Source organism: Polyodon spathula, chromosome 23 (assembly GCF_017654505.1).
Source record: "Polyodon spathula isolate WHYD16114869_AA chromosome 23, ASM1765450v1, whole genome shotgun sequence".
Lineage (NCBI taxonomy): Eukaryota > Metazoa > Chordata > Actinopteri > Acipenseriformes > Polyodontidae > Polyodon > Polyodon spathula.
Genome location: NC_054556.1, coordinates 14,579,830 through 14,605,495, shown reverse-complemented (window position 1 = coordinate 14,605,495; position 25,666 = coordinate 14,579,830). Strand labels below are relative to the sequence as shown.

At 38.0% G+C, this 25,666-nt stretch overlaps 1 protein-coding gene across 1 annotated transcript; it reads left to right on the top strand.

The window, feature by feature from the left end:
* The first annotated feature begins 33 nt into the window (after nucleotides 1-33).
* On the top strand, nucleotides 34-25,615 carry LOC121298419 (protein cereblon-like). Its single transcript, XM_041225545.1, has 6 exons — nucleotides 34-106; nucleotides 7,038-7,089; nucleotides 9,125-9,284; nucleotides 18,221-18,285; nucleotides 21,301-21,432; nucleotides 24,113-25,615. The coding sequence occupies exons 1-6, from the start codon at nucleotides 34-36 to the stop codon at nucleotides 24,297-24,299; spliced, it is 669 nt and encodes a 222-aa protein (XP_041081479.1). The 3' UTR covers nucleotides 24,300-25,615.
* The last annotated feature ends 51 nt before the right edge of the window (nucleotides 25,616-25,666 follow it).

Below are 25,666 nucleotides of genomic sequence, written 5' to 3'. Positions count from 1 at the left end.
CTCCCAGAGTGCAGCTCGGAGTAAACAAACACTATGGCTGAAGAAGAGGGAGGAGGAGATCAGAATATCAACAATAACATGGGGAATCAATTGCAGCTTTTACCGGGTAACTAAAGGGTTTGAAATATTGAGACTGCATGTTTAGAGAAATATGCATGTTTACGCATATATGGGATGAAATATACGCCATAACGAAATTATTTGTATCTATCGTATTGGGTCCATTTATAGCAGTTATTTATCTGAAAAACTACTCACTTCTAAATCTTTTGTAGTCATTTTTGTATTACTTTAGTATAAATACATGTTAATTTGGATTCATATGTTGTTTTTTTCGGACTTTTTGTGAACGAAAAGACACACATTTGCCCGTTTTCCCATTGGAAATAGTTATATTTTGAAATATCACTGTCCTGGCCACAAAAGCAAAGTTTGTGGGGAATAATAATAGCCATTTCCTATACTTTTGAGGCATAAGCAATTAGGAAATAACACTTACTACCCAGGAACAAAAAAAAAAAAAAAATTGTTACATGGTGTTATTAAGAGGAAAAAAATGGATTTTAAAACCTTAGGTTTGCACTCACTTCTTGAGTGATATAAATGTCATGAGTACTGTTATGAGTACTGTGAGAGAAACACATCCTGTGATGTGTGTTTATATTTGTTTAAAAAATAACGTTACCCTAATGGCCCACAGATATTATTAAATTTTTTATATATACATTTTCAGAATGAAATCTACTCCTAAAACAGCTGAAACCTTTGACTACAGTAATTTGTTTGCTGAAGAGATGGCAGCAGTTTACCAGTAGGTGGCACTATTTCGCTAATGCTACATTTCAAAGGGGCTACTGTAATTGAGCTCTTCCAGGTTTCAAATGCTCACTTTAATTCCACTTTCCTTTGCCTTCAGAAAAAGGAAAAAAAAAGGAAGTTACTTTTAAATAGTTATAGATGTGGAAGCCTGCATTAAGTCCACATGATCCCACCTTTCTGTCACGCTTTGTTGGTCGTACCTTTCAGGTCATTTGATTATCATTTTCTTATTGGGAAAGACATTCTACTTCCAAATTGCAAATGACCCAGTTAATATTAAAATACCAGAGGGTGTATTTAAATGCTTCTGTCTGCTTTCCAATTTGGCCTTGTGCAACTACTGATTTCATGCAGCTTTCTTAAACTGGGTTTACAAGAACCACACATGCAGCCTGCCTCTCTTGGCCACCAAACATAAATAAATAAGAAACGCAAGGGAAACAAATGAAAAACCCAGACATTATATATATATATATATATATATATATATATATATATATATATATATATATATATATAATGTCTGGGTTTTTCATTTGTTTCCCTTGCGTTTCTTATTTATTTATTATATATATATATATATATATATATATATATATATATATATATATATATATATATATATATATATATATATGGCATACATACACAAGTTTTCCTGCAGGACTGTAGCTTCAGCAATTCTGATCTTTATGGTAGTCTACATACCTGACGTGCTAAAATCCAGCACTTCAGGTAATGATATAAAAATGATCCAGTCAATATGTTTAGTACAGTACATTTTAAAATCACTGGTATTAAATCTAATCAATCAAAGTTGTTGCCTCTGAGTTTGGATAACTTTTTTTATCTGTAAAATAAATTAAAAAATGTAAAAAAAAAAAAGTAAATAGGGCACTGCATTAATTTGCAAAAATAAGATGCCTTTGGACTAATGCACTTTTAAACTTATCTTTGTGCAGACTTTACTGTTGGCATGGCAGTAAATAGTGTTTCATCAGAACAAGCTGGGTTAACCTCAAAGGTCAATTTGCCAATAATGTATTTATTTAATCTATTTTATATATACCTTGACAAAGAAGATTCTGCTGTTTCCTGGGTTACTCCATGCTGTGTTGTGGAATACAGCAGGCAAAACATGCGCTCTGATTGGCTGAAAGATCCTCAGCAGTCCAATAATTATTAATTATCTAGCAATGTTATTATTAATCGTGTATTGATAAATCATGATACTTTACATGAGATAGTGTAATGTAATAGAGGTATGCATCCTTTGTATCATGATACAAGACCAAAGGCACAACATAGCTCATTGTAGTTCACCAAATGGTCCCATTTCATTTAAGGTTGGTCTTTTAACAAAATAGTTCATCATTAAATGAACCTTCAATCTTATTATACATCATTCACGTAGCCCACCAGGATGTATTGTTGTACATATCACATCAGTCTATCGTTACACCCTTATTGCAGTAGATGGTGCTAGCACTTACTAATATAAATACACTTAGGCTAGCAGGCAGCTAGAACTGAAGATCAGCTCCTGGACTCTAAGGCAGATTGATTCAGGAATGAGAGATGGTTTCATCCTTTCAGAGCCAGCTGCAATTCAAATCATTACAGTGTCTTTCTATAAAGAACTGCAAAACACTCTTCTGCTGTCACTTGCAATCTAAATGATAAGGACACAAAGAAGCCCAAGCGAGTGAGTGAAGAGGGTGTTTTTACTGTGTGTACCCAGTGGAAGAGCACACAAGAACCGCACGTTGTGGGCCCTGTGAAAATGAACCTTTGCATAATTACTGTATTTCTTTCAGTCAGAGAGTGTGAACATTTTGAATAGCATGGATCAAACGCATCACAGACAGTTTTCATTTGTTAGCCAAAATTTTTTATTTTTTTTCCCACTGTATACATTTTTTTTATACTGATAACATTTTACAATTAAACATTTAAAGCTAAATCTGCTAGGTGTACACACTAGTTGACAGGCCAAATAGAACAGTGACACATACCTGCATACGCATCATACAGGGCCTCAGATCCATATTACCATGGATACTTGGCCAGTTAGCTCCTTAAATCACCCTCTTGTTAGAATTGAGAGGTTACCTCCTGCTCTGTGACCTCTTTTTGCTTCTATTACAGCTTTTAGAAATGTATGATAATGTTTAACCAGTATGTTACGTCTTGTTGGTGAAATCTGGGCCCATTCTGGCTTGCATGTATTTTAGTTCAGCTCAAACAGATTGGGTACACAGTGATTGGCTGCAGAGTTTTTGTCCAAAGCATTTCTTTTTAGCTGCGCAGACGATTCTCCTACATGGTCCATCTCTTTTTTTTTTTTTTTTTTTTTTTTTTGGATGTCCACCTCTTTCAGTCATTTCAGTTGAATTTGTTCTGTGGTACTTTTTGCTAATTGCTCAACGGATTTTGGTATTACCTATTTCTTTGATTCTGTTCTTTAGCTATTTCTTTTGTTGTAGTTTGCTATGTCCTTTTCTCAAACGTAATTACAACTCCTTTGTTTTAATTATCACCTTCAACATCTTCAATAGTTACCTATTTTTCTGGCTATTGACTTTATAATTCAACATAGTTACTGTGTAATGATTTTCAATCTGAGTAGATTTAGTTATTTTCTATTTTTACAGACTTTTAATGCTAAAAGTGCCAATGCTTTTGTATTTTACATAAAGATTGTTTGTTAAATGACCAAAATTGTGTATTTTTTGTCATATTAATTAGTGGCTAATGCTCACTAAATGTTCGTATTTAACATGCTTTGTTGAATGATCTTATATTAAGTGTAGGGTGCCAATACTTTTGTCTGCTACTATTTTACATCAGACTCCTGGCTCCTGATTATTTAATATACTTAATTAAGAGTAGTTCAGAAAGCCAGGACTGTCTGCAGTGCTCCTGAAGAGGCCAGTAATAATATTATTGCGATTCAATTGAATGGTCCATTCATATCCTGCAGGATTGCATTTAGCCTACTTTTATTTTATATTGCAAACAACTGGAAACTGTCTTATATCCCAAAACATACCTACCCAGTAACATTAACCAAAACCAGATCTGTTAATGCTGCAAACAGTAAAATGCCATTTGTTAATGAAGTACAAATTAATAATGTAAAACGATTATAAATTCTAAAATCTGTTTTCATTACCAAAAAACTCTGCTATTTACTGTATTAACCTGATTGTTCTACAAGTGCTAATCCGTGATACTGTTGGAGAGGTGAGAGGGATTTTATGAACACTTCGTTCTTGTCTATGGTCTTAAATGAACGGTACCTTTTTTGAATGAAATATCTTTCATTTATTACCCCCTGCTGTTAGCAGGGATGCAGTGAAGGCTTCTCGTGACGCTTTAGAATTGTACACACTCTAGATCTCCACATATCTAATTATTATTAGAGTTACTGAGTATACTTTGACTTTTTTATATTCTGACTTTTTGAAAAACATATTGGATATATATGTTCGGATATTCAGATAAGAATATTTGTTAATGTGCAAGACGTAATCAAAGCCATTGTATGTAACACTGTATTGGGGTAGAAACATATCTCACAAGTAAGAATAGGTTTGAAAGGTTCTTATGTTACCCACTGAATTAACTACAAAAGAAAGGATGCCATGTAGCAGTTTAAGTTAAACAATTTTTTTTTTTTTTTTAATTCCTTTCTTTGACGTTTGTTCGCAATAAACAAAGAAGCCTAAGACACATTTGCATAAAGTATAACGTGATGTTGGAGCTAATTGAACAAGCAAATGGAAACTCAAAATGAACTTGAGTAAATAAATGTGGGAAAAAATCTTGCTCTGAAACTGTCGTGCAAATTGTGGCAAGGTGGAAAATCAGTAAAAGGTGAACCTGTTGTGTTTTTAATTTCTGTGAATTATGTTACTTCCGCCGATCACTGACATGGTTTTTTGCCTTTTGAATACATGTCAAACAAAGTTTGTCTGAGTATTAGGATACCTGTAAATATTTACCTTAACTTGTCAGATGTTTCACAAAAGAAAGGTTGTTAAGCTAGAAATTTGTGGTTCTCCTAATTCTTTGGTGTAACAAGTGCAAGTGATCCTGTTACAGTTCACTTTATTATCGAAAGACAACTTGAAGCATCCCCAGTCTGACATGTATTGTGCTTTTAGCACCTCAACGTTTCCAATTTGAAAACCCTAAACCCACAGCTTTTTGACATGCTTAGAAGGGGTACACCCTGCCCTTATGTGTGTGTTGTTTATTTTGTATTGTCTATTGTTGTTTTATGATTTGTTTATGGATGTATTGGTGCTCGGGTGTGGTTTTATTAATATTTAAAATGTATGGATGTATTTGTGCACAGGTGTTTTAGGTCGGCAGGGAAGGACTGATTGCATTCCCTGACAAAGCAGTTCACATGCAGACTGATCCTGATTTAATGATTTAGTAAGAAATAGAGCCCAGGCACAGATGCATAAAATTGGCGCGGATCGCTCACTCAGGGTTGTTTATTTTGGCCATCGTGCCGTTTTCTTTTGCAGAGTGTTTGTGTTCTATTTAAACTGTTTATTTATTATTAAATTGGCACCTCCTACCCTGTAGTAAAGTCTGTCTCTTCCTGGTCTGACACCACCACCAAGCTATCCGTGACACATTCACACTGACAGCTTGGCACGTGTTAAGTTTCTTGGCTTCTTAATTTGCTTGTTAAGAACAGCATGTTCCCTTGCTGGTATGAGTCTCGTCTCTTAAAAACCCAACACTAAATGGCTGTGAAATATTATATTTTTTTGTTCACAGATCTTTTCTTGTGTCAGTTGGTCTTTTCTTGTGTGACACATAGATAAGTACGGTTATTGTCGCATGACTTTTTAAACTGCTAACTAGGTTTCATACCCTGCATTGTTTATTTCTATGGCTGTATTCTTGTCTGAATTCTTTGATTTGTGTTGTTGCCTTTGTAGTCTAGTTGAGAAGTAACGGAGCCACATTATTTTAGCCTCTGGCTGTCTTAATGATACAGACCACTTGCTTTCAGACAGCGTTTTAACAGTTGGAACGCTGCTGTTATATTTTACTACATAAAGTAGATGCCACAAAACAGTTCCATAGATAAAATACTTCAAGATTTTTTTGTTTTGTTTTTTACTCTTTTTCTAATAGTTGTGTGGTCCATTCAGATCTACCCAGAGGAACCCTATATATTATCCTCTCAAGGTGCATCCTTCTGAAAGCTTGAATGCTCCTAAAGACATTGAAGAATATCAGAGAGAATGCTATAAGGAGCAGTCTGGCTGTAAAGGTGAATGTTGATAGATTCTGAAAGAATAAATGATAAAAGATGATGAAGCCCTTCATTTAGAAGTCAAAATCAATACACCTGCTTCCTCATGCTGATAAGTGAGCATCTACTGTTCACTTAGAAAATAATTCAATACAATATTATCTGACACATGAAAACACATCAACTAGAAAGGGAGCAAAAACAAAGCATCCCCTTATTCCATTACCACAATTTGAAAAGAACGGAAAAATAAGACATTTTAGCTGGATAATCCAGTTCCAGTAAATTACGCTCTGTAACACAATTTTTGTTCCTGGGTAGTAAGTGTTATTTCCTAATTGCTTATGCCTCAAAAGTATAGAAAATGGCTATTATTCCCCACAAACTTTATTTACTGTATTTACAGTATAATCATAAATTTCGAAAAACTGCTCACTTCTAAATCTTTTGTAGTTATTTTTGTATTACTTTAGTATAAATACATGTTAATTTGGATTCATATGTTGTTTTTTTCTGACTTTATGTGAACGAAAAGGCACACATTTGCCCGTTTTCCCATTGGAAATAGTGATATTTTGAAATCTCACTGTCCTGGTCACAAAAGCAAAGTTTGTGGGGAATAATAGCCATTTTCTATACTTTTGAAGCATAAGCAATTAGGAAATAACACTTACTACCCAGGAACAAAAAAAAAATAATAATAATTGTTACACAGTGTTACTGAGTTTCTATGTTGACTGCAAAATTAATTGCTTTCATTTCTTCATTTTTTTTTTTTTTTGTTTTGCAAACATATAACCATTGGGAATTTATTGATTGTCATTGACTACCTGTTTCAAATGGCTGCCAAGCTGTGCTCGCGGTATCGACATTTCCAAATTTGTAATTGCTGGTCACATATATTTAAATAAAGTGTAAAATCTTGATCTTCCAGAATCTGAAGATACAGCGATGGCCAGCTATTCACCCACCACAAGCCTGGTACAGTATGGCGATGCAGTAGCGGTTATGACCAGCTTTTAATCAGTTGTACTTTATTATTCCTGCCACCAGGAGGTGGCAGATGGAAATTGAAAATGCATTTGAAAAATAGCAGGGGGTGCTGCAAACTTCCATTAAGTGCATTTGTAGAACAAAGTTTTGAGGAAAGTAGCTTTAAAATTCTCTACTAGGGGGCATTTCCAGCACTATATATATATATATAACACAGGGAGTCAGGATTGTTTATGTACTGCTAAAGTTGCATTGATTTAAAAATAAATAAATAAGTAAATAGTTGTGGGCTTCTGCCCGATCATGTTGCAAAGTGAATTTCCATGCAAGTTCGAATTGTATCCTTCTTTTTAAGATCACCCTATTGTGTGGTCCCAATGTACAGTATGTACAGAGACTTGTCCGTTCAGGAGCTCTAGACTGGTAGAACACGTGTACTGTCTGGTCAGCACATTAAGCTAAATTTAATTTCTTCTAACCGGAAGTCTGTTTTTGAGAAATTCAGATTTTAAAAAGGAAAAACAGACAGAGCTAGTTCCAGGTATTGTCAATCTCTTGTCAATACTTAAATGTTTCCCAACAGAGCCCTGTGTCGTTGCTTTCAGAACTGCAACGCAGTGAGTCATCCATCTTAATTAATGATATTAGTCCGTCACCCTTTGAAACCAAACTGTGGGTCGATTCTGGTGCAAAGGAAGGGTTGTTTACAAATACAGCAGCTGCATAACACAGCAGAAACCTTCTGTTTTTTTTTTTTTTTACAGTTATCAGTTAACTGGGCCCTTATTAAAGAGTTCTTTTTCATGCATATGTATACACACTTAAACGGAGTGTATTCTTAAGGTGGCTTGTGATCTGCAACCCCAATTCTTCTGAAATATTACTGTACTGTAGTACGAAGTATTTATCATTTCTTTGAGGCTTCACGTAATTCAGGCCAATAATTAATCAAATAAAATAACAATTTTACTAGAATAAGAAAACACATCCGTTTATAACCTATTTTATTTAAATGTGCAGTGATGCACATTCACAAAATACCCCTTTTTACTTTCAAGAATTGGATGGAAATGATTGTTACTTAAATGCTGTTCATTCGTGGTCTCTTCACACATTTACATGTCATTTTAGCTTACCTGAAAACTGAACACAAGTCATTACACGTACCTTTAACAAATGCTGTGTTCATTTTACCACATCATAGTCCTTAATGAAAAGCCTTTTTTTTTGCAGCTCTTCAAGTGCAGGAATGTATTGAAAGCGCTCGCACTTCTCACACAGTGACTGTTTATGGCCATGCATTTTCCCCTTCCACATCCATTCACTGTATTTATTTATTTATTTAACTAGGAGATTTACCCCTTGAGACAGAGGCCTCATTTAGAAGAGGGTCCTAGAAAAACAAAAGTAAAGGTCTCAAATATGCAGTTTGGACAGAAACACGTATTTAGCAAACGTGGTTTTAAACCATGATGATATGTGGTACTACACTAGGCATGTTTTAAAATGAAATGCACAATTGCTGTAATATGTGTTTCTTTCAAAACTACACATTTCAGACCTGTATATTGAATGAAATTGCATGGCAGGTAAGATTTCTGGAAATATTTTGAGAGCTACAACCACTGTAAAGATATTGGAAGGAATTGAAAGTTTTACAGATTGTTAACGCTGCAGATGTGGATATTTTATTAAAATATAACCTGTAAAACAAATAGTGGCACATTACAACACCATCTACACATTTGTTTAATATCCAAAGCAACCTTTTTAGTACATATTGTCAGGTTATTTTTGATCCTCTCGCCATGGGGATATAAATCTGTCACGTTTTGATAATAAAATCACATTACTTTACTTCAACTGGAAATAAATAGTGACTGCCACAAAGAATTCAAAATGCATAAAAAGCATGAAAACATAGGAAAAGCAGTTAATACAAATGTGAACCCTGGCTGATTCATGGATTAATACACTGTAATGTAGGCACTGGTCTGTTCTCACTGCTGATTCTACTTCACTTTTCAGAATTCGACTGGCTAAAGTCCAGATCCAGAAAGGAATCGTGCCTTCCACCTTGTCTTCAGTCCAGCTGAGTTCACAGTCCAGACTTCAGATGCACACATCCACTCAACCCCCATCCAAGCACCGCAGGCAGGGCCAGGGGTGGTGGCAAAAATATCAGAAGGTAGGTAAGATGTCCCAGTACTTATTGGAGGATGGCGTTTACACTGTACAGCACAAAGTGAGAGGTTATTCAGTCGAGGCTAACAAAATCACTTCATTTCAAATGTTGTTCAGCTGATTGTAATTAAAAATAATTCCATGTATCCAACCTGTTGTGCACCCCTATTCATTATATAGGTATCAGTTTTGAAAGAAGCTCGCTATAGTAAACACTTTCATTTAAAAACATGATTTATGATGCAAGCCATGCTTTCATTTTGTGTTGCACCTGCTTTGTCACCAACTACAGTAGTTGCTTCCTATAGCATGCTTCGACCCAGAAGGCACTGCTGAGGTGAAATGACCCAGGTAGTACGAGAATAACGTATTTGAAAATTGAAACTCACTTTAACCTAAAGTAGTAACATATATTATTTTTTTAAATGAAAATACGTCTTTGCTGTAACAGTTGTTTTGTTATCTATACTTACTTTACAGGATAGCTGTCTGACACAATATCTCAAATGTACAATTTTGGAAGAAACACATGCTTTTAGCCAACATTTAAAAAAGTATTACATCTTGTACTATGCTAGGTTAAAGAGCTGAGCTGGTAAATCTACTCTATAAGGTTCTTTTGTAGCTTGACCACTGAGCTGGTACATCTACACATTTACTGTTTAATCTATAGATTTACCTATTTTATAAAGGAACCATAACATACATTATATATATATATATATATATAGAGAGAGAGAGAGAGAGAGAGAGAGAGAGAGAGAGAGAGAGAGAGAGAGAGAGAGAGAGAGAGAGAGAGAGAGAGAGAGAGAGAGAAAACTCGAGACTCGCCACACAGGCTCGCTTGGGTTCTTTTCCCTTCTTTAAACACGACTCCACACACAGGATTCAAAAGAAACCACGCTGATGCACACTTTTTAATTGCAAAAATAAATAAAAACAAAACAAACACCTAGCTCTGTTTTGAGCACTAGCTAACCACAACTGGAAACTAAACTATGCATCAGGACAGCTAAGCCGTTTACCTGTGAACACAAAAAAAGAACACACAGGACCTTTTTTTTCTTTTTTTCCCTCTTTACGGTTGAAAGAACCATTAACTGGGCTCTCCACACAGGAGCAGCCCTGAGCACACTGGCTGCTTTCTTTAAATACCCTGCACGTGGCTATAATTTACAGTGATCACCAGGTGCAGGGAATAATTAATAAAACAATTAACAGAAATCTAATTAAATTAAACCAATGTGCATTTGCACATTTTTTTTTAGGCAGGGAGGCCACTAACCCTATCCCTGCTATCTTATATATATATATATATATATATATATATATATATATATATATACACACACACACACACACACATACAGTGCCTATAGAAAGTCTACACCCCCTTGAACTTTTTTCACATTTTGTTGTGTCAGTGCCTCAGAGTTTAATGCATTTAAATATACAAAACTGAAAGATCATAATTGGGTAAGTCTCCACCCCTGAGTTAATACTTGGTGGAAGCACCTTTGGCAGCAATTACAGCTGTGAGTCTGTTGGGATAGGTCTACTTTGCACTCCTAGATTTGGCAATATTTGACTATTTTTCTGGCAAAACTGTTCAAGCTCTGTCAAGTTCCTTGAGGAGCGTTGATGGACAACAATCTTCGTGTCATGCCACACATTTTCGATTGGATTTCGGTCGGGGCTCTGACTGGGCCACTCAAGGACATTTACCTTTTTGTTACTTAGCTACTCCAGTATAGCTTTGGCTGTGTGCTTTGGATCGTTGTCATGCTGAAAGGTGAACTTCCGTCCGAGTTTCACCTTTCTTGCAGAGGGTAGCAGGTTTTCCTCAAGGACTTCTCTGTACTTTTCTCAATTTATTTTCCCTTCTATTCCGGACAAGTGCCCCAGTCCTTGCCGATGAGAAACATCCCCATAACATGATGCTGCCACCACCATGCTTCACAGTAGGGATGGTATTCTTTGGTTGATGCGCTGTGTTGGGTTTGCGCCAAACATAATGCTTTGCATTTAGGCCAAAAAGTTCAATTTTTGTTTTGTCAGACCACAAAACTTTTTGCCACATGGCAACAGAATCTTCTGAGTGTTTTTTAGCATACTTTAAACGGGATTCAAGGTGGGCTTTCTTGAGTAATGGCTTCCTTCTTGCCATCCTACCATACAGGCCAGATTTGTGGAGTGCTTGGGATATTGTTGTCTCACGCACACTTTGACCAGTCTTGGCCATAAAAGCCTGTAGCTCTTGCAGAGTTGCCATTGGCCTCTTGGTAGCCTCTCTGATCAGTCTCCTTCTTGCTAGGTCATCCAGTTTGGATCTAGGCAGGGTGTTGGTGGTTCCATACACTTTCCATACCCAGCAGAGGGAACCTACAGGAACTGCTGAATTTATCCTGAAATCATGTGAATCACTACAATTTAACACAGATGGAGGCCACTTAACTTGGTGTGTGATTTTGAAGGTGATTGGTTACACCTGAGCTAATTTAGGATTGCTGTTACGGGGGGGGATTTTGAAAGGGGGTGTAGACTTTCTATAGGATGAAAGTTTAAAGTTTATAGGAAGAAAGTTTAACCCTGATAAAGACAACTTTCGGTTAGTAACAACATTTTCCCAGGAACCAATCCCGTCCCCTAGACTTTAATGTTAATGGAATTCTGATATTAGCAACTGCGTGCCGCTTATTGACGTTATTACTAGTTGCCAGTGCTGCAGAGCTCACTTGCATGATTTATGCACATACATCATGCAGCTTTTATAACACACTGACTTCACAACTCCGTATTTCTGGTGGACTGAGGCAGAATCGTGGCTTTCAAACTGAATATGAAGCTGCACGCAAAATTGAAATGGATTTACAGCGGGAGGTAGTACTTTGTAAAAAGCAGACAACTTTGGACAATTTCTCATTTTAAAAGTGTGTTCTTTAAAATTAATTGTAAGTACAACACATATTTTTATGTTTGCTTTACTCATTGTAAGGACAATTGTAGTACGTCATTGCGTAGTACTATTTAAGCCTACGTCCCCCTTTTTTTTTTGTTTTACACATGCATGAAGTAAACAGTTCTATGTTTGGGTATTTAGTGTTCCTCATGGTCATTTTTTAACACTGCAACATTTAAAGCACGCATATTTCAGTGCCAGATTTGTACAACTACAGTATGTATAGTTGTTCCATATAAGTGCACTTGAAAGTGGGGGCTTTTTGCTTATTGGAAACTTTCAGTTAATGACATCTTTTTGCTGGGAACAAAGAGGTTGTTAATAAGTGTCATCTACTGTATATGTGCTACACAAGTAGTATTGTTTCTTAAGCTGTGCAAATGTTATAGTACAAAGGTAGAATTGTTGAATACTACCATGGTAAATGGTATATTAATGTTGGTTTCTTGTTTTTTTAACGTGAACACAAACTAGTTCTTTTAAGAAAAAATAATTACATTCTTTCGGCACCTAGTGTGGGGAGCCAATAATACTTTTAAGATGGATTTCAATAGATCACTAATGTGGGTTTCTATCTGAACATTAAAGTGTGGTTCCTAACGCATAAATTAAGTCCTCAAGTCTCAGAAGGCCAAGTATATAAACCAGGGATGCTGGGTTGCCACTAGCAACCTTTCCACTGGAACAATTTGTCAGAGTGAAATGTACTATTAATTAGCTTATTTCCTTGTAGATTTCTACTTTAGGGACTGCAGTCTGCCAAGGAAACACATGTATCAGGTTGTGAATTTCATTCTTTTAGTGTCACCTGGGATATTATTGGTTGTTAGTGTTTCAGAATAGTGACCTGCAACGGAGTGCTGTTGTTCTCAATTCTCTTTGTTTCCATACAGTGGCTTGCGAAAGTATTGACCCCCCCCCACCCCCCCCCCCCCCCCCCCCCCCCCCTTGGCATTTTTCCTATTTTATTGCCTTACAACCAGGAATTAAAATGGATTTTTTGGGGGTTTGTATCATTTGATTTACACAACATGCCTACCACTTTGAAGATGCAAAAGATTTTTTATTTTGAAACAAACAAGAAATAAGACAAAAAAACAGAAAACTTGAGCGTGCATAAATATTCACCCCCCCAAAGGCAATACTTTGTAGAGACACCTTTTGCAGCAATTACAGCTGCAAGTCTCTTGGGGTATGTATCTATAAGCTTGGCACATCTACCCACTGGGATTTTTGCCCATTCTTCAAGGCAAAACTGCTCCAGCTCCTTCAAGTTGGATGGGTTCCACTGGCGTAGAGCAATCTTTAAGTCATACCACAGATTCTCAATTGGATTGAGGTCTGGGCTTTGACTAGGCCATTCCAAGACATTTAAATGTTTCCCCTTAAACCACTCGAGTGTTGCTTTAGCAGTATACTTAGGGTCATTGTCCTGCTGGAAGGTGAACCTCCGTCCCAGTCTCAAATCTCTGGAAGACTGAAACAGGTTTCCCTCAAGAATTTCCCTGTATTTAGTGCCATCCATCATTCCTTCAATTCTGACCAGTCTCCCAGTCCCTGCCGATGAAAAACATCCCCACAGCGTGATGCTGCCACCACCATGCTTCACTTTGGGGATGTTGTTCTCGCGGTGATGAATGGTGTTGGTTTTGCGCCAGACATAGCGTTTTCCTTGATGGCCAAAAAGCTCAATTTTAGTCTCATCTGACCAGAGTACCTTCTTCCATATGTTTGGGGAGTCTCCCACATGCCTTTTGGTGAACACCAAACGTGTTTGCTTATTTTTTTCTTTAAGAAATGGCTTTTTTCTGGCCACTCTTCCGAAAGCCCAGCTCTGTGGAGTGTACGGCTTAAAGTGGTCCTATGGACAGATACTCCAATCTCTGCTGTGGAGCTTTGCAGCTCCTTCAGGGTTATCTTTGGTCTCTTTGTTGCCTCTCTGATTAATGCCCTCCTTGCCTGGTCCGGGAGTTTTGGTGGGTGGCCCTCTCTTGCCAGGTTTGTTGTGGTGCCATATTCTTTCCATTTTTTAATAACGGCTTTAATGGTGCACCGTGGGATGTTCAAAGTTTCTGATATTTTTTTATAACCCAACCCTGATCTGTACTTCTCCTCAACTTTGTCCCTGACCTGTTTGGAGAGCTCCTTGGTCTTCATGGTGCCGCTTGCTTGGTGGTGCCCCTTGCTTAGTGGTGTTGCAGACTCTGGGGCCTTTCAGAACAGGTGTATATATATACTGAGATCACTAATTATGTGACTTCTGAAGGTAATTGGTTGCACCAGATCTTATTTAGAGGCTTAATAGCAAAGGGGGTGTATACATATGCACGCACCACTTTTCCGTTATTTATTTTTTAGAATTTTTTGAAACAAGTTATTTTTTTCATTTCACTTCACCAATTTGGACTATTTTGTGTATGTCCATTACATGAAATCCAAATAAAAATCCATTTTAATTCCAGGTTGTAAGGCAACTAAATAGGAAAAATGCCAAGGGGGGTCAATACTTTCGCAAGCCACTGTGTGTGTATGTATATATATATATATATATATATATATATATATATATATATATATATATATATATATATATATATATATATATAGCTCTGGAAAAAATTAAGAGACCACTGCAAAATTATCAGTTTCTCTGGTATTTGGGTAAAATGAACATTTTTGTTTTATTCTATAAACTACTGACAACATTTCTCCCAAATTCCAAATAAAAATATAGTCATTTAGAGCATTTATTTGCATTAAATGACAACTGGTCAAAATAACAAAAAAGATGCAGTGTTGTCAGACCTCGAATAATGCAAAGAAAATAAGTTCATATTCATTTTTAAACAACACAATACTAATGTTTTAACTTAGGAAGAGTTCAGAAATCAATATTTGGTGGAATAACCCTGATTTTCAATCACAGCTTTCATGCGTCTTGGCATGCTCTCCACCAGTCTTTCACATTGATGTTGGGTGACTTTATACCACTCCTGGCGCAAAAATTCAACAATTCAATTCTTCCTCTTGATCACATTCCAGAGGTTTTCAATCGGGTTCAGGTCTGGAGATTGGGCTGGCCATGACAGGGTCTTGATCTGGTGATCCTCCATCCACACCTTGATTGACCTGGCTGTGTGGCATGGAGCATTGTCCTGCTGGAAAAACCAATCCTCAGAGCTGGGGAACATTGTCAGAGCAGAAGGAAGCAAGTTTTCTTCCAGGACAACCTTGTACTTGGCTTGATTCATGCGTCCTTCACAAAGACAAATTTGCCTGATTCCAGCTTTGCTGAAGCACCCCCAGATCATCACCGATCCTCCTCCACATTTCACAGTGGGTGCGAGACACTGTGGCTTGTAGGCCTCTCTAGGTCTCCGTCTAACCATTAGACAACCAGGTGTTGGGCAAAGCTGAAAATTGGACTCATCAGAGAAGATGACCTTACTCCAGTCCTCTACGGTCCAATCCTTATGGTCTTTTGCAAACCTCAGCCTGGCTCTTCTTTGCTTCTCATTGATGAAAGGCTTTTTTCTAGCTTTGCACGACTTCAGCACTGCCCCTAGGAGCCTGTTTTGAACCGTCCTCGCTGTGCACTTCACCACAGCTGCCATTTGCCATTCTTTTTGTAGGTTACTTGATGGCTGCCATACATGTAGGGATGCTGATTTAAGAAAAATTTGCAGTGGTCTCTTATTTTTTTCCAGAGCTGTAGGTCTGATATGTACATTAGGTAAAAGAAATCTTTTTATTTCCACTTGAAGGGTTACATTATCCCCACCCCTTCATTAGCTTCTTTCCTGTCAATGACCAACCAGCTGCTTTGCCTAACAGTTGACATGCTTTGCAGCTACCGCTGGGGTGAAACGACCAAAGAAGTACAGCAGTAAAAATCTTCCTGGAATGCAACAAAAACTAAACTAAACTGGCTGGATATGGGAAAAGAGTGGCCACTCCCCAGTTAGCCACATTTAATACTAACTGGAGAACGGCCACACCTGTGATTGCTGGCGGAGATACACATTAACCCCATCTCTGCCAAACCTATATTCCCAACACCCACACACTTTTGACATTTAGGGCTCTCGCCCTGCCATACCCTGTAATAAGTAAACATGTATTTACTGGAGAAAACACAAATTACCCTCTGTTAAAAATGATTGTGTACATCTATTATGTAGCTGCATATTAGTGATAATGTACACTCAGAGAGAATACCTTCAGTGCATTGGTTGTTTATATATATATATATATATATATATACTATATAAGGATATATATATAAAAATATACAAGGATGAAAATATACAAGAATGAATATTACAGTTGCCACTGTTTAGAACGGGAGCGTTTGTGTTAACGTGATTCACCCACAGTAAACAATGGACGGTATAAACTCCTACACAGTAAACTGACATTCAGAATATCCCCCAATCACCAGTATAGTGATCAAAACAAACAAGCGTGTTTGCAGTTAAAAATCATTATTAAGCCAGACTCATTGCAGTAATCAGAGTTCCACCACAGTTTCAAGATTAGTATCTTAAAAGCTGATGGCTAGAGAGATTATTCCATTCTTCGTGAGTTATTTTATACACTTGTTACCTCACTTGAGTTGAAAGGACCATAACTAAGAAATATAGATTAAGAAAACTCCCAGAGTCCTGTTGGGCTGCTGAATTCTTTTTACGGTGTCTGTTTCTCACTGGGCTTCGATTTGTATTTCTTTTTCATACAGATTTTTCATAGAGTTGCAGCTTGCCTGCCCATTGATGACGCACTGCGTATACAGCTGCTGAAAATCGGCAGTGCTATCCAGCGACTGCGCTCTAATTAGATATAATGGACAGAGTAAATATTGGCATGCTTTGTGAAAACTGTTACATTAAAAGTTTTGAAGCTATACATACATCCATATAAACCCTTTCATTATATAGGTGTGAAATGCGCATCATATCTGGTCCTACACTATGTTAAATAAATCTCAATTGGCAAGCTATGCTTTTAAATTGTCTTGCAGTTCCTGGCTCATTTCAACTTCAATGCTTCCACTATTAACAACATGCTTTGACCCAGAAGACAATGTGGTGAAAAAACAGTAACAGGCTTCCTGGAAGGCAAGGCATGCAAACTGAGAATTTGCTTTACCCTAAACTGGGATGGAATTACATTCTATGCATGTGTTTCTATAAAAATTGCTTCTTTCAGACCTATGAAATTAATTGAAGGGCATATATTTCTTTTCACTTTAATGTTTGCTTTTAAATATTTTTAGGACATGGGGTTTAAAAAAAAAAAAAAAAAAAAAAAATCCATATTTAAAAGTAAATGTAAGAGCTTTTAAGTTAAGTCTTTATTTTTATATCAACCAGGCCCTTCTCATTATGAAGTGAAGCGCATAGTCTGTGTGTTTTTATAGGTGAAGTTCTTTTTTCCTGAGCTGTGCAAGTAATTGCTGCGGTAAGGGAACTTAATTGGACATTCTAAATGGGAAGAGAGTTGTGGGTAAAATAATTGGGCACCGTAAATGTATTCAAATTTAAAAAATGGTGGTTTTTCGTCTCAACAATTCACTTGACAAGTTCCAAATAATATGAAGCTTCTAAGTAGTTCTTTGGAATGACCAAAAAGCACAGTGTACATTTTATGGATAATCTATTTAAACAAACCACTTTCTGGGACGGGCTTTTATGTGGAATTACAGATACTGAACTACTGTAGTAGAAGTCAAATAAAATGCATGGAAATACATAGTTATGTTTTTTGTCCAAGACACACTGGTTGTTTTGTTCCTCCAGAAATTGGTAAAAAGCATACGTCTAACTTTTGCTCTCATTCACTTACGATTGTATTGATCCACTGTGTTGTAAAGAGTATCAATTAAAAATGTGTTTGCTAAATTAATGGTACATGATAAGCTAGAGGAAACAGAATTTCTGTTATAATACTGTTTTTATTTTTTCTTTCTTTCTTTTCCACAGTGTTCATCTCTTTGTTGTAAGCACTGTCAAGATACAGAAATGACAACCAAAAATGAAATCTTTAGGTGAGTTTGTTGTGTTAAATACAAACAAGACTTCCAAGTATAGAAGTACAAAAATGTATGACTGTCCAACAGTCCTCCTGTGGTCTCGATCAGGGGTTCTCAAACTAGAGAGACAAACGTTTGATACTGGCCTTCGTTCACAGTGTTTTAAATCATAACTAATCTTTTTCAATGTCTGTTTTTATGAATAAAATAATGTTTGATATTCATGACACTTTTCTGCTATGCTACTGTTCACAGTTCCAAGAAAAAAAACAAAAAAACATAAGTCATACCCATCAACATTTTCTTCTATCACGTGTATTTCTTTAATACTTCATGCTTACAGAATCATTTACTAGCCTAAGAAAATTGCTTTCTTTTTTATCTGGTTTCCACCACACCTAAAGGAATATATCAGTTTTGTAACATTGTGTGTTCTGAAAAAATCATCACTATAGAGACTGGAATTGTGCTTAATATGCAGCAGTGTATCCTGACAGAAGCACTATCGGACAGAAACAACAAAAATAAATGAAATATTTGAACAAAAATAAACACTTGCTCACAGAGCAGTAAAATAAAAGGTTTAAACAAAACAATCTCAAACACAAAATACAAGTATAGGTCAGGCTGGGCAATTGCCTTCGCTGTTCCTATATCTTTGTTTTTAAATTAATCTCTCCTCTCGCTCTCCCGTTCTCCACTTCCGAACACCACACCCGGAGTGCAGAGAGCTGCAGGTATTTATGCAGGTGATCTTCTGCATGGGTTTTTAATGTGGATGAAGCTTCCCATCCACGCTGCAAAACACTACAAAACAAAACGCATGGCCATGCCGTCATATATACAAATATAAAACAATAAAGAAAACACATGGCGGTTCGCCGTCATCTATATATATATATATATATATATATACACACACAAATAAATAAATCATAATACAAACACAAAATACAATACAGGGGCAGAGGGGGAAACCCTGTTCTAAAATAAATACTGAACAGGGCTGCTCGCCCTGTTACATATACCCCCCCCCCCCCCCCCCCCCTCCTCCTTGTGCAAAGCACACATAGCCTCAACGGCCACCTCCCCCCTCAGTCTCAATGTCCCGGAAGAGGGGGAGCAAGGTGTCAATGGGGACGGCCATGGTGGGAGGTCCTTCTCTCCCCTTTCCTTCATGGCTGGCAGCTTTCGGGGCTTCGGCCACTGTTTCTCCTACCGTGAAAGTGCGGCTGGGGGAGCTGTTCTCCTGACCTCCCCCCACTTCTTTGTAGCCGGCAGCCCCAATTTCTGAGGCGCCGGCCACGGTGCTTCCTGTGGTCCTGCAGGACTAGTAACGGCCCCAGGCGGCGCAAGCCAGGCAGCGACCCCAGGCGAAGCAGAGCCCTCGTTGACTCCAGGCGAAGCAGATCCCTCAGCGAACCCAAGGCGAAGCAAAGAACCTTGGTGACCCCAGGCGAAACGTGACACTCGGTGACACCAGGCGAAGCGTGACCCTCGGCGACCCCAGGCGAAGCGGGACCCTCAGCAACCCTGCGGGGAAAAAAGAGAGAAATAAGCACCAGGCAGCACCCTGCCTCTGCACTTTTCCCTCTGCTGGTGGTGGTGGGATTGACAAGCAGTCCTCCCATGGCGGTGGAGGTGGAACCAGCAGGTATTCACTCTCCACAGAGCTAGCACTCGTGTGTCACCCCTATGGTGTGGAGGAAGGCTTCCCAGCTGCTCTTCTCCAGTGGCTGTGGTGGGACCAGCCGGTACTCCTCCTCCGCTAGGGCAGGCTTAGGCTGTGGCTGTTCGGGATCACCACTCTTGGGCATTGGCTGAGTCTGGTCTCTCACCCAGATCCACTCTACCGCATCCCCAACCAGGCCCTGGTTCTAGGCCTCCTCATATTGGGGGTCGCCACAGAAGCAGTCCTCCAGAACGTGCCCAAACTCACCACGGGCTCCGCACATGGGGGCCCCTTCAGCCCTCCATTCTTCCTGCTTGGCTGTCCAGTCCAGGGGTCCAAAACGAGTTGGAGCCCAGGTCCACCACCTCTTCTGCTGCTGCGGTTGCAGTTTAGTTCTTTATTGTCTAGACAATATTTTAATTAATTGAAATCTGCATCTCCATTCCAAAAGGTCCCAACCGCTGATCTACTCTGTCACTTTAGCCAGGATAGTGAGGCTAAAACATGGTAGAAATTTGATTGGAGCGTAAAAGAGCTGAGAAAGAGTTTGAAATAATATCCTATATCCGTCCCAGTAGAACAAAATAAACATTTGGCAGTCATAAACTAATTTAGATGGCTTTCATAATAACAGACAAGCTGATAATAACTGTACATCCAAGAAAAACGACATCAAGATCATTGTCAAGAAATAGAAAAAGAACAGGAAATTAAAAAATGATGGATGAAGTGTGTTCCTTTGTTAAATTGCTGGCGAGATGGTTTGTTCCTTAGCTGCTGTTGATGTTCTTTGGTTTTGCATTTCCTGCTGTCTCTCACTTCACTAAGAGGGCATTTCTTATTGGGGGAAGTTTTTAGATGAAGCGTTTAGCCCAAATTAACTCCTGTCTCCACTAACAGAAGATATCCATAGCGAAGGGCACTTTGTTTGTCTGTTGCTTTGTTGATCCATTAGACAGCATGCACAGCTTTCTGTCTCTCTTAGAGAACAGGGTTAAAAGTCATCTCGAAATCTACGCAAGAGACTTAATACCCATGAATTTTGTACAACAACATCCAGATTTGTCCTAAGCGACTGCTTTCTGAGCTTAAATAATTCAATGCACAAGCCGATTTTCTTTCAACATGCTTGCTTTACAGAAAGTTGATTTGGTGCCCCCCCCTAACACATACCTGTCATTGTCTCTTCACTTCATGAATACCAATGTCAGGATTATAAACTTTGAAGGATTGGTTATCATCTTCCATTAATAAATCACAAGCAAACATGAGGTCACTGAATGGGGTTACTGAAGTCATTCTCAAATGCACTTATCCATCTATTTGCAATGCTGATCAACTTGTTTTTGTATGGACAGCTTGTCTTTGTATGGACCCATGGCTGCGTTTGTGAATCCCCATGGGTACGTCCGTGAGACCCTGACTGTGTACAAGGCCAACAGTCTCAACCTGATGGGTCGCCCATCAACGCAGCACAGCTGGTTTCCAGGGTAACTAACAATTTGCATGCATTCCAAGGTCTTTCAATTAAGAGTTGACTATAGTTGACTGTGTTCAATTGAATTAGAATATATAACAGCAAGCACTTGATAAATCCCACAAAAACTGACCAAGCACAATTTAAAATATCTAATAGCTTTGAATGTAATAGGATTTAATAGGAATTTAAAATAACAAACAATGTGTATCATCTAAGATCGTCCGGTTCCTAGTATCTGATTGATCTCAGTTTTGTCAAGTTGGATCCTAGTTATTCAGCATCAACTGTAATGTTATGTAGCCCATTGCATACCCTTCCCGATTCTCTGTGTGAAGACATGTCTCCTTCCTTCTGTCTTGTATCTATATCCACTTAGTCCTACGACCTTATCCACTGTGTCCTCTGGTCCTGGTTTCTGTCATGTACTTAAAGTATGGGCTAACTTTGTAGCTCCTTTTCAGATTTTAAAGACTCTAATTAAGTACGCCATTTATTTTTGTTCTTGGCTAAATAATTTCAGTTCCTTCAACCTATCTTCATAGATCATTCCTTTCTGCCTTGATATCAGTATGGTTGCCCTTTGCTGGACTCTCTATAGCCACAGTGTGTTTTTGCTAACAGACATCTAGTAAAAACGATTTCTGGCTTCTGCTCACGAGTGTGATACTTTGGCCAATTAATTTGGAACGAAATATTTCACTTTAAAATAAACCCCATTGCTACTTCTTTTCCTAATTTCAGAAACACTGTGAAATCTTCTTTCATCTCATTAGGAGATTGGGTGATGTATTTTATAAAGAAACTGAGCTATATCTTGATGATTTACTCTGATGTCTGTAATTAGCTTGGGGATTTAGTCTGGAGAGATCTATCGTTGAACTGTACCCCAGAGGAGGTCATTTGTTTAAAGCTGACTTTGTTGTTTGACAAGCTTCAATGACTATGCAACATCAATGGAAATATATCATCATAACATACATAATGTGGGGAAGAAAAAGTGGTCTTGACAGACTCATTAACATGTCATGTATCTTGATCAAAAAACTGAGTAGATGAGGATACAACTGTGGGTCCCATTCATTCAAATCCGTATACCCTGACCTTTATTTCACAATGCCTTTTATTGTTTTGGATCCAGCAGAAACTAATGTTAGTGTATATCTAATTGACTGTAGCTCAAAATGGCATTTTACCGCAATTGCGTTGCTACGATTGTGCATTGGACCTGAAAAACTTTTTCAGGTGGAATCCAAGTACTTTATGGCATTAATATCTAAGCTGTGAAGACAAAGTAGTGCTTGTAGAACTTTATCTGAACTGTCAAGTGAACATTTATATATTTTCCAAAGCCGGAATGGATGTTAGTGAAGATGAGTCTTGTCCAAATGTGGTGATACTTGGTTAGGACCTTCTTTAGCACAGATTATTGAGATTATCGTCATCTGTAAACAGGGTCCATGGATGGCAGTCAAAATTATGGTGTCACCAACTTGCACAGAACAGCTGTCCTGCATAGTCATTCCATTTCAAGGCTGGCGACACTATAATTTTAACCACCAGTGTATGTCGCAGCTGCATTTTTGCATCTAGTCTGTTAAAAAAAAAAAAAAAAAAGTAAAAAAAGATTTCCTTTGCTTTGAAGTCTTGTCTGGCTGTTCATTAGCAATGGTCTCCAATAAAAACCACTATCAGTCAACTCCATCTTGCAGTGGTAATAGTACAGTTAATTAAGGTGAAGACAGTGGATTTCATGGAGATGTTGTGTTTCCAATTCTGGTCATCACCGCACCAAAGGGACGTTGTAGCCCTGGAGATAGTCCAACAAAGAGCAACCAGGCTAATCCCAGGGTTTAAAGGAATGATTTATGAGGATAGGCTGAAAGAATGGAATCTGTTCAGCCTACAGCAAGGAAGAATTAATGGGGGTGACATGATTGAAGTCTTCACAATCTTAAAATGAGTTGACATGGTTAACCCTAACCATTACTTTAAGCACATTACAGAAACCAGGACCAGAGGACACAGTTGGAAATTAAGTGAAGACTAAGGACAAATGGAGACACTTCTTCACACAGAGAGTGATGAGGGTATGGAGTGGTTAACTAGTCATGTTGTTGAGGCAGAATCACTTGCATCTTTTAAGACTCGACTTTGACGTACTTAGATACGTGAATTTTCTTATGTTCTCATATTCTTATGTTCTAATTAAAGGTGAAGGCAGTTAAGTGGATTTGATGGAGGTGTTGTGTAAAATGGATATCTATATGATCCACCCTATACATAGTTGTTTTCCTTCCATGTGCATATAAATTGAAGAAACCTGTTGTGGCTGCCATGGCCCTACTGTAAATTTTGAATTTATTTTACAAGTTAGTAATAACCTTGTGGCATTGCGAGGGACAGGTCAACGCATGATGCCACAGGGGTTAAGGCCTATTGAACGCTGCAATTTCAGTTGGGCTGAATCATCTTGGACATGTCACTGCAAACATGCTGCTTTCCTTGAAGCAATGCGAGTCTCCTATTGCCTGTACTTGTGTAGCATAGTTGTGTACATAATACACATTCTATAGTCTTCCCAGTATAGTGGTCACCTATTGTTTCCCTGAGCTGACATACCGTATTTCCATGTATAAGATTTGTTAATTTACCTTGTGTCCCTACACAATTGTTTTAATCCTGTTTCGTAGATACGCTTGGACCATTGCCCAGCGCCGAACCTGTGGCTCACACCTGGGCTGGAAGTTCACAGCTACTAACAAGGACTTGACTCCTCACAAGTTCTGGGGAGTAGCACGCACTGCTCTGCTGCCAACAATCCCCAAGACAGACGAGGAGGAGGAGGGACAGGAGGCCTCGAGGCTTTTGCGCCTGTAACTAGGTGCTGCGTGAATAGAGAAAAACTAAAACGAACAAACGTTCAGCAAACTCAGTGCATGTCTTAGCCTGAATCTGCTGGGGGCAGTGCAACTTCTGAAAAATAATATCCAGCTTTCCACTCAACCTGCAGTTAAGTTTTACAGTTGTCAGATTTGAGCCATATGGCCTTTACTACTGGTTATGTGCGTCTTGAAATGTGCCAAGTTCTTCTGTGCAGGAAGTTGCAGAATGTTTAGTCTTCGGAAGTGCATCTTCCTCAGCAAGCTGTGTTACTGTCATATCCCAGCCAGGTCATGCCACCTGTGCTGTATCATTTCGTATTATTGAAAGCTTTAAGTAATGCTGTAAAGAAGCGGGACTTTATAGAAATGGTGTTGGCTGTATTTTTTTTCATATGCCTTTTATTTCGTTATTCTCTTGGTCATTCTATTTTTTGTGTTGAATCAATTTTTTTTTTTGTCTCAGTTTCTCATTTCCTTGAGATAATGCAACAGATTCAAGCAGGTAGTTCAATAAGAACTTGGTATTGTTAGTCACCTAGAGAAAGAGACCCCATTCGCTAGCCGTATCTACAGCCTGTGACCTTTGTCTGGTTGTGTTCTCCTTGTGAAAGGACAAGTAACCCGACACTCTGATCTGTAACTAGTTATTGAGTTACTGTGGGTGTTCGCTTTCAAGGTTGGCAGGCAGTGCCAAAGGGCATATTGTGTTGGGATTCAAATAAAAGATGATAAAATTTAAAAGCATTTGTACGTCTAACATATCTTTTAGGCACAGCTTTCATTCAAGAATACATGAGAAAATGCTGTTCAGACCAGGAGGCTGTTTTCTGATAAAACATTGCAGTAATAATAATAATAATAATAATAATATCACATTTCAATAATAACAATATGCTGATAATGACGTTGTAAATGGAAATAGTTGTTCATGTTTTGTAATGTTTAGGTTGATACTGCCTGAGGGATTAATTTATTTTTTTGATTCAAGGTTTGTGATTTATGACTGATTGATGTAGGAGCAAACACAGCACATAAAGGTGTTTACTACATGCATATGGATTCCTTTAATGAGGTATGACACAGCCCCGGTTTTTGTGATGGAACCACATAACAGTCTCGCGTTTTGATTGGTCCATGTCTGTCACATGAATATGTCGTCACATGAGTAGAAAAGCTTGCAGGCATTTTTAACATTGCGATCAGAGAAAGAGCAAGAGATCTGCTTTAAAATATAACGTGGCATTTTGCTATACTAACATAACAAACTATGGGTTATTACTTTATATGAATTATCATGTTATGCACGAATGTAAGAATTGTTTTTTTCTGTAATTTTGTGCTTTTTTCTTTCAAACAGCATTT

Excerpts from the sequence above, each read along its gene's own strand:
- LOC121298419 (XM_041225545.1), top strand. The coding sequence starts at position 34 with ATGGCTGAAGAAGAGGGAGGAGGAGATCAGAATATCAACAATAACATG. Across the intron at positions 7,090-9,124 it reads CCCACCACAAGCCTGGTACA|AATTCGACTGGCTAAAGTCC; the intron begins GTATGGCGATGC and ends TTCACTTTTCAG. Across the intron at positions 9,285-18,220 it reads GGTGGCAAAAATATCAGAAG|TGTTCATCTCTTTGTTGTAA; the intron begins GTAGGTAAGATG and ends TCTTTTCCACAG.